Raw genomic sequence first — 9573 nt, forward strand, 5'->3', positions numbered from 1 at the left:
TTTTGTTCAACCTTTGCCGTTTAACAACCTACATCACTTCAACAATCATAGATGATAAACAAAACATCTGTCAATTAAGATCAACCCCTAACAAAATGAGCTTGAAGAAGCAAACCTGTTTTCATTCCTGAAGTCCGTGTCGTTTCGTGAATGTAAGTGACAATACATTGCTGATGGTGGTGTTATGAAAAAACGGAAGAACATAATGATCACAACTTACAATACAAGCAAAACGAAACAATTGCAACATCGTCAAGTGCATGAACGCAAAAAATAAGTTTAAAACGACAACAAACGAGTGAAGTTGAAAGAGTAAAAGAAAAGAATGGAAATATCGCAGACCGACTATTTTGCATAACACTGACTGGACAATTCAGAATCAGTGGCATGAACATCATTCATTATAGCCTCAGTTGTTATTTCACCAAAGAGAAACGTTCCAACAGCTACATAAAAAATACCAATTGCGGTCATTGAATATATTTTCCATTTTGGAAGGTCTTCTAGTTTGTAGGCAATCATTGTAAGACACAGACCTGCGAATGAATACACATTGTAATGAAAGTTTCAACTGAATCAGGTTTTGAAAAAAATTGTGACATATAATCTGAATAGAAAGTCAACCTACTATTTTTCTTTTCATCTGTGTTGACAAACTCTCTTAGCATCAAGCCTGGCTTCCTTTCTGTTTTATCAATCTTCTTGATAACTGATAAAGATTATTATTGTTGACCAGTGTACAAACATAAAACTTTTTCTGTCATACAGGTTAAACAGCTGACCCATCCAACCATTTCTCTTCCTCAAACTTGAATAATTCTGCTGACTCTTTTGTTCAGGCAACTGTCAGTGGTGGTTGCAACTTTGTAAAGAATAATTTGACCAACTTGCATATTAAAAAACATCTGACATGCATATCGTGCTGATGAAAAGAAAGTCTCGTTCATCAGGTCTAGCTGTTGTTTCTATAACAACTTAATCCTGTTGCATGAAATGTCTTGTGCAACTCAGAAGTTGCACAATTTTCTTGCAAACTTACACAACCACAGTGAAATTTGATTTACTAATGCTTGCTTGTCACATACACAAAACCTTTTAATTTTAAGTAAAAAAGTACACTTGTTTCTGAGCACAGTAGTTTCTGAGCAACTGCCACAATCAAACACTAACACCTGAATACTTGTTTAAAAAAATCAAAACCAACGATAAAATGAGAATATTAAGATAGTAATGAATTGTCCACTAACCTGGAAAAACCAAAATGAAACATCCTGCAAAACCACCAACCAGGGCAATGGCTTCACCAATGTTTGGAATGAACAAAGCAAGGGCCAATGATAGGAAAAACCAGGTAAAAGTAATGATGTAACGACGAGTTCGTTCCACTTTATGGATCGGTTCAATTGCAAACAACTTTAGTTTGATGCATAAGGTAATAAATGCAGCCCTGGAAAATGCAATGAAAATGTATTAGGCTATACACCAAAAATGTTACGTTTAAATAAAACATTTACCAGTTGCAGAATAATAAGTACTTAAAATAGCATACTTCATTTTTGTAAGTATTTTGAATACATGCTAACTTCTGCATACAATCCTCCACAATATGGGGTAACAACAAATCTATTACTCACAGGTAATGTGGACATACCTGCCACAGAACTGCAGAATAGGGTATGAAGTAAGCATGGCAATGACGATTGATATTCTGGCAGCAATCACCCACATATCTTTGGCATTGTAAGATTGAAGAATATCACTTTGCACATCATCACCGAATGTGAGGTAACCACAAATTCCTAAACATTTTTTGTGCTTAAAAGTGGAAGCCAAGCCAATGTATAGATTGCTACATTAATACACAGTATTCACAATGGAAAATTCATTCTTTTCTTATCTCAACACTACACTGGTCAAAAAAGTTCAATACTAAAAATTTTAAGCAACATTGTTTCCCACCTGTTAAAGTGTAGGAGAGAGAACATAAAAATATGGATGATGCAATGACCACAACCCAGTTGGCAGCAGTTTTCTTTTTAAGCGAAGCATAAACTGGAACACTGCTCACATGACACTATGAAGTAATACTGCAATGTAAGGCATTTTGCAAGGGAACAAAAATGTCTCATTCACATTAAGTGTAGCACCCAATCTAAATCATCCACACATAAAGTTAGCAGTTTAGTGTTAACTATATAATAACAAATGTAAATAGTCATTATTTTTATAATTCCTGTGTCCTTGTGAGAAGCAAGATTTGTTCATTTTTAGCACCAAATTTAAACAAATGGCAAAAATCTGAGTAGTTTTTTGGTATTAAACGTTAAACTAAGGGTCTATCAAAATAAATCTGTATGTATTAAAGTTTACCTGGTAAGCAAAGAAAATTGCCGGCACAGCTGAAAGAATTTCTGAAACACTCTGAGGTGAATGGCGGATTGGGCCTGGTATGTATGTGCTTGTAGCAAACTTCACTACAACCGTCAACATAACTACAATTGTTGCAAAAACTCCAACAACACTGAAAGTAACAGTAGTTAATTGTTGCGATAGTTTTGTGCATTCAGTAAGACACAATTGTTTTATCACTTCATTACATTTATGTTTAAGGTTACGTATTTAAACTAGTGATGCACCGAAACAGCATTTTTTTTATTCGGCCGAAACTGAATATTCGGCAAAAGTTGCCGAATAAACGGAAACTAACTTTGGTATCAATCTCTTTAAATTGGAATAAATTTAAACAAATCATGTGCTGGATTGCATCTAATCCTATCATACAGCCTTTTATTGGCACTGAAAGAATAACCTCGACTGCTGTACCAAATGCTTAAAGTTGATTTTAATCATTTCGGAGACAATAAACAAATAAAATGAACACATTCGTGCAGTTTAAACAATGATTCTAAACTTTGCGTATTAGAGTTGGATGCATTAAAAAGTTTCGGTTTCGGCCGAATTTTGCAAAATATTTGGCCGAAACCGAATAATTATAAAAACCTTAGTTTCGGCCAAATAAATACGGCAAACCGAACTTTTGGTGCATCCCTAATTTAAACCACAAAGTTTTACCTTGCATGACGTAGAAAGCTTATGTCTTTGGGAATGCATAGCGGCAAGATAACAGCTGTGGTAAAAATGGACATTGTAAACTTTCTGTTCATGTACCAAATGTGACAAAAACCAATTCCTTTTGCAGCTTCCATAACTGAAATGTGTAAATAGCAGATACAGTTTTCGATTGGTTTTATACCTTCCAAAATCTCAGTTAAATATGATAGAGTAACATCTAACAAAATCCTATTTCATTCTTTGTGAACACATCAGCAACATTTACCATTCCATTATGTGAAGAACAGCATGACAAAAATAAATGCATAACACAAACCTAGGTATATTGTAGGTGGACACTTACCCTTATCAAATTGATCCCCAACAATCATTATCATCGCAATACTAGTGCCAAACATGTACAAAATAATGAAACTTTCTGTGATAAAACCAACACCTTTTCCACAAAGTGTTTCAATGACTTGTTGATATGTTTGTTGCTTGTAAATATGTGTGCAGTATCCCAGGATCATCAGACTTCCAATAATGAACACAAGGAAACACTGGAAATATACATTGGCATGAATAAAATTTGTACAGAACAAATTCCACAGCAAATTTGACACAAGGATCACCTTGATTTTAAAGTAACCACACATAAAGCATGGCAAAGATACACAATGTACATACATGTTTACTACATAAAATACATCTATACCATTTCCAATGTTATTCCAGGAAGAATTCCCCCTGCATTTTTGAAAGCTTGTGGGATGTTTAGAAGTCCTGCTCCCATTGCAGCATTTACTACAATGAAAACAGCACTAAAGGTTCCAGTTTTTCCTACTTGTCCTTCTTCGTCACCCTCCTTAGGCTTTAAAGGGTTGTTTACCTCATAATCATAGCTGATTTCGCAATCGTTGCCATTGGCAATCAATAACTTGCTGTTTTCGTTGATTGTTGCCATTACTGTTGCAGCGGCAGCATAGCACTATATACACACACACAACACGAAAAAGCAAGCGTAAAAACCTCGAAACTATAACAAATAAAAAGTATTAACTGTAAGCACGATAAGAAAAACGCTGCCGGATGAGATAACTTCCCACAAACAACAGACTCAGACCGTCTTAAACCAGCTGTTCGCACTCTTTGTTTTCATTCGCATCGCAGCTCGCAGGCAATTTATTCACGTGACCGTGACCACGTGATAACAAACCAACACCGCAAGAGAGAATTAATTTTTTTTACAATCTTACAAAATTTTGATTTGGATTCTACGTAAGGTCCTTGCGAATGTTATTTTTTAACTGAAAGAGGATGCCTATCATGCATTTTTTGAAACTTATTTTGAAGAAAGAATTCGCAAACATTTGTGCAAGGTTTGCAACCGAAATGCGTTCAAAGCGCGTGTAGCACACAGATATATAACGCCAAACCCAAGGTGGTTTGAGGGGCATAGGCCTACAGGTAACATTCGACGTGGTGCCTTAATTTTGTTTCTGCACCAAATTTGGTTGAGTTTGATTTTTTGTCGATAGCAGAGCAAAGGTGCATAAGAGTGTTTGCCACAATGAATTTCGTTCGCAAAATGATTTTCAAAAGAGTTATGAGTAAGTATTCGCATCACATTCATATTCGAATTTAAATCAATTTGGTGTCGTTCTCAAAGTTTGTTCGATGATCAATTCTGTGTGTAAAAACCATGCCGAAGACGGCCGAGTTATCCACGTTCAAAGTTTTGGCAACAGGCGTTTTTTTTATTATTTGTTTGGTTCGATTTTCGTCCACATCTGCAATTATAGGTTACAGTGACAATTCGAGATTGTCACAGCGCTTTTAGTGTCGGAAAACACAAACAACAGGAGGCATTTAAGCTACATACACTTTATACACGTCTTGTTTCGCTACTGTAGTATCACAATAAAAGTCAAAAGAAACGAATAATTCCAACACACATTGATGGTTAATTGTGGAATATATGCGGGGGTAAAAGTCTCGGTAAAGGAAAATCCCACCCGTACCACATTCTAATAACAATCCAAACACTGTTACATCACAAATAGTTTCAGAAAAATGAATTTTTAATATATTTATTTACTTGCTTCCCTGAATTCGAAAGTTATTTGGTTTATTTTCAGTGAAATTCAATCTTTGAGGTAAGACTTAGCTATATAGAAAAGATAATACTGTGAATAGTGACACTTGTCAAAACATTCAATTTAATAATCCGTCTTTATGATAAAAGTGCATTGCTACGAAATGTGACATTCTTTCAATAAAATGGATTGCACTGTTTCAAAAATTGGAATATTTCTTCAGAATTCAGAATAGATTACACAGTTACTCAAAAACAAGCATGATGTAATTTGCTCAAAATGAACAACCAAACACAGCCCAGAGCAACTATTATATAAGTAGTATAGAGTCAAGCACAGCCACTCCGGATGCTACACCTCCATCTGCTTGGTCCTTGGGTTTAGAGCGGTACAAATGCCCAGCAATCCTGTTCTCTATCATTTTACCATTTGACCTGAACATGTAAAATTGGTTATGATTCATTAAATAACAAAACATTCAAGAAAACTCACGAAATATAGGTGCCATATATTCCAAGCTCTGATACAACATCAGTCTTTGTAGCCAGTCTGTTTGATATTAAATAGTTTGAGGTAGGATTGGGCCTTATTAAGTCCATTAAAATATAACCACTTCTTCTGCTATCTGATCCTATTTCCTTCAATAGCTCAGCAATGTCATTACCATATATGTTGTTTCCTGTGAGAAGGTAAAAACACTTTTGAATAAAAGTTGACAGTATTTACATAATGATAGGACTAACTTATCACTTTAATGCAATGCTGGACAATAGGCAATGATATCAATTAATTCAAAAATTGTCCTTTAAGTATAAATGTAGTTTGAATTGTATATGTTTTTAACTTTGAAATAGTAACTATGACCTTGGGTGAACCCTCGGCTAACTTTAACTATCATGAAAAAAAGTGCAAGTGAATGCAGGTTGAACAAATTTACCTCCTCCTTCACGCTGTGGTTTTAACACAAATCTATGTGGATCTTTAATTGCCATCTGAACCACTCTATCTCCTTCATCGTCCTTTATAAAAAAACAGCTTTCTGTAGAAGCAAAGTACCTAGTGTTGCAGACAGCACACACTGTTTTGACATATCAGGTTTCATCACCATAGCTTGTCAGTCAACAGTTGCTCTGATGAAACTTAATAACTTGAAACTATGCACACTGTCTGCATTTTATTTTACACTTAATATAGATTGGTTGCAACAAAACCAGTACCAACCATGTCAAGAGAATGTAAACCACAGAATGTTTGCCTCATTTTATTTGCAGATTCTTCGTCAAGAAACTTTTCCAGCATTCCCGGTCTAGCAAAGACTTCCTGCATCTTTTTGCATCCAAACAACTGTTGACCGACTGATGGAGATTTTATTGCCCTGCTTAGTTCCATATCTCTGCGTACATTCCACACCTGGTAAACAGACATGTTCAATGTTAATCTGCTACTATATCATTAGTTTAACATCAACAAAATCTGGGGCTCAATTATTTGCAAACAATTATGTATTATGTATGTGACATATGTGTTTATACAACCACTTCAGTTCCCCTAATCTATTAAATTTAATCAGGTAAAAATGCTATTTGTAAACAGTGGCGAAAAATTATTTTTTCACACATTTTGTGATTGCAAGCAGTGCATCCAATAGCAAATAATATTAAGCTACCTCTTCAGTTGTGTATTGCTCAGGTTGGTAACCATCTCGGAAGTACAGCAACCCAACTTCTCTGTTGTCACTGAAAGGCAATATATATTTATCACAAAAAAAATGTAAAACAAGTGTTTACTGAGTGACAATACATTAGCAAAGTTCCATCTTCTTTCAACTGTGTTCGTCCTGGCAAAGCACAAAACTCAACCCTTCTGATTTTGATGTTGGCATCCAAACAATTTAGTTCATATTCCAATTGTCTTTGGTCGTACACGTTATTCTCCCCTTTTCTCACCAAAAACACAATATCTGCATCTGGATTTTTATACAACTGAAAAGCATTTAGCATTGCTTTTGCCACTACTTCTGCAGCTTTGTTTTCTGGCAACTGTTCAGTCAGTTCATGCAGATGAGATTTGGATACGATTGTTTGGTAAAGCCTTCTCATTTTCTCTGTTCCAATTCCAATAAAACTGGCAGCCATTGTGTTCGTTTCAATATGTTTTGGACTGGCCATCTTGGATGTTGAATCATAGTCAAACATGTAGTCAGTACGAACAACAGCAAATTCAGGAGCCTTTAAATACGAGAAGAGGAGTTTAATCGCAAGGTAGTTACAATGGTATCCACAAACAAACACATTACATGGACACAGTTTATGTGCACCTACATACTAGAGGTTAAGAGTGATAATTCAAGGAACAGACAAACTATATATAACCTTCAAATTCAATTTTGTATACATTGTTAGGCTCAAACAATAAAGTTTTGGTTGAAAAAAACCACACAGATTTTTATGAGTCAATGACTGTTTAATATGGAATATGTTTAAAATGTTTAAAATCAATGTAAAAATTTACCATTTGTCTTCCATTAGCTGTTGCACATTTAAAAATGTCAATCAATCTTTGAGTGAAGTCATCATTTACCCTATAAGATATACAAAACATAAGTATATCCAATTAGAATTGCAAACCAAACCTTCCTAACCCCTGCAAACTGTGCAACATAAACTGTTTTTCCTCCACTACAAGTTGCATCAATTTATTGACATCAGCCTGGAGCGATGTAAGAAATTTAATGAAGTCTTTGTTGACCGGAGATGGAAACAATGCAAACGGTACATGATTTACTCCCTGCAAAAAAGGCTTTTTAAAAATGACTTTAAAATCGAATTCAAAGTACTTTGGGACTTTGTTAATATCTCCCTTATGAATCGCATTACCCAAAAGGAAAAGTAATGTTTTAAAATTTACGAATTTATCGGTAATCCACTCCAAAATGATTAGCTGATGCATTAGCATACGAAAAACATTCTCTATTGGTCGCTCGAAAATTGCAGGCTTTCCAATCCGGAAAAGCACTTACTATAACTTCCCTGTTTCCGTTATGTAATTTCATCAGAATTCCATTAGAAATGGCGCAATCCACAGCGTCTTCTATAAGATCTCTATCTACATTCACTTTTTCGAACTTAGCTTGCACGAATTTGAACATGATGCTTCTATTTCTATACTACAGCACAAACTTTTCGAACCAAGCAACAACAGCAGTGAACAACCTGGAGCCTAGTGGTTAAAACGCTTAGTCATGTAGAGATGCACCGTCACCCCAGGAAAACCCCCAACAGTTATGCAAACGTTTTTTGATACGTTTTCTATGCTACCTTTATATTTTTTGTTACGTTCACGTTTTTTTAATTTGAACAAAATACTAGGCTAATTTTAATGCTAAATAGGTGCTTCTTATTACGAATCGACACAGGCGCAGAGATTAACGCTTCACTTTCAATTAAGTTGTAATTGTTAGCTGTCGAGTTCGTCCGTAAACAGCACTTTGGGGTAGATAATCTTTCTGTTATCTTCCTCAGTAATATAATATCCTAAGTCGTTCCCTCCGATTTAAACATTTCTTTAAACTTTGGAAATACTATTAGTTGTGCGTACAGATTTAAAATCGTGTTGAGTCTCGTGGTACAGCAGAACGAAACAACAATTTGCGAATACAAACAACGCAAAGCAGAGGAAACAATTTACACTGCAACTTAACTGTTCGCATGGGAAAAAGGATTTTCTTGGTGCACATATGCATTGAACTTTTTATACAACTATAGGCTGTTGCTGTAGTGTTGATGATGTATCACTATAAACTTTTTGCCCTAATTTATGTTGGTAATTATGAAATCCTTATCACGTTGGTACTGTAGGCCTGCTGGCAATTGCTTATAATGCTGTTAAAATGTTGGGCGTTAGATTGACAAAAACCACTGCCCCTATACCAACATACAACTTAATAGGTCAACTTGGTTAACGCTGTACACTTCAGGCCGTATCTCTGTATTTCTAAGCAAAAGAGTTTCTTGGTTGGGAAATGCCCTTCTCGAACTCCTACGTAACAGAGTTAGTTGTATGTAACAATGCAATGGGTCATGCATGGGCGCCAGTGTTTTGGATGAATGAGCGCAGATGAACAGGCTGTTGCCAGAGCGATTTTGGGGCAGGTTATTGATCAGGCAGTAAATTGGTAGTGGGTGCTGTTGAACATGTAGCTGAAAAACTACCAAAATGTTGAGGTGGATTTTGTGGAAAAATGAATCACAGAAAGTATGGTCAATTTGTGATTTTCTGTTAGTCCCGACCCTTGTCTAAGAATTCTGGTCAAAATTATATTCGAGATAACTACTTTAATTGCTCCCCCAGGGGCATTTTGACCCCTGTTGGACACTATTTTGGCTAAAAAAAGTGTAGGGTTGTTTTGTGAAAAAATGAATCA

At 35.5% G+C, this 9573-nt stretch overlaps 2 protein-coding genes across 3 annotated transcripts; both read right to left on the bottom strand.

Moving 5' to 3' along the window:
* On the bottom strand, positions 1 to 4151 carry LOC145905993 (sodium-coupled neutral amino acid transporter 7-like). The gene is made up of 8 exons (XM_082993367.1): positions 3770 to 4151; positions 3416 to 3614; positions 3073 to 3208; positions 2371 to 2521; positions 1960 to 2074; positions 1652 to 1799; positions 1248 to 1447; positions 1 to 536 (listed from the first exon to the last, which is right to left on the bottom strand). Exons 1-8 carry the CDS (start codon positions 4016 to 4018, stop codon positions 346 to 348), a joined length of 1389 nt encoding a protein of 462 aa, XP_082849493.1. The 5' UTR covers positions 4019 to 4151; the 3' UTR covers positions 1 to 345.
* A 770-nt stretch (positions 4152 to 4921) lies between these two features.
* On the bottom strand, positions 4922 to 8358 carry LOC145906281 (glutathione synthetase-like). 2 transcript variants are annotated; one of them, XM_082993699.1, is made up of 9 exons: positions 8170 to 8358; positions 7792 to 7937; positions 7662 to 7731; positions 6951 to 7378; positions 6817 to 6886; positions 6372 to 6560; positions 6088 to 6169; positions 5643 to 5829; positions 4922 to 5584 (listed from the first exon to the last, which is right to left on the bottom strand). In XM_082993699.1, the coding sequence occupies exons 1-9, from the start codon at positions 8296 to 8298 to the stop codon at positions 5461 to 5463; spliced, it is 1425 nt and encodes a 474-aa protein (XP_082849825.1). In that variant the 5' UTR covers positions 8299 to 8358; the 3' UTR covers positions 4922 to 5460. The 2 variants fall into 2 exon arrangements, with proteins under 2 accessions (XP_082849825.1, XP_082849824.1); XM_082993698.1 differs by having other exon boundaries at positions 7783 to 7937.
* Positions 8359 to 9573: the final 1215 nt, after the last annotated feature.

Source organism: Ascidia mentula, chromosome 6 (genome assembly GCF_947561715.1).
Source record: "Ascidia mentula chromosome 6, kaAscMent1.1, whole genome shotgun sequence".
NCBI lineage: Eukaryota > Metazoa > Chordata > Ascidiacea > Phlebobranchia > Ascidiidae > Ascidia > Ascidia mentula.

Coding starts and splice junctions, on each gene's coding strand:
- LOC145906281 (XM_082993698.1), bottom strand. CDS start 8,298: ATGTTCAAATTCGTGCAAGCTAAGTTCGAAAAAGTGAATGTAGATAGA. Junction 7,379..7,661: donor CAGCTAATGGAAGACAAATG/GTAAATTTTTAC, acceptor TCGTATTTAAAG/GCTCCTGAATTTGCTGTTGT. Junction 5,830..6,087: donor ACCACAGCGTGAAGGAGGAG/GTAAATTTGTTC, acceptor ACCTTCTCACAG/GAAACAACATATATGGTAAT.
- LOC145905993 (XM_082993367.1), bottom strand. CDS start 4,018: ATGGCAACAATCAACGAAAACAGCAAGTTATTGATTGCCAATGGCAAC. Junction 2,522..3,072: donor AGCTTTCTACGTCATGCAAG/GTAAAACTTTGT, acceptor TGTTACTTTCAG/TGTTGTTGGAGTTTTTGCAA. Junction 1,448..1,651: donor ATTCTGCAGTTCTGTGGCAG/GTATGTCCACAT, acceptor TGCATTTTCCAG/GGCTGCATTTATTACCTTAT.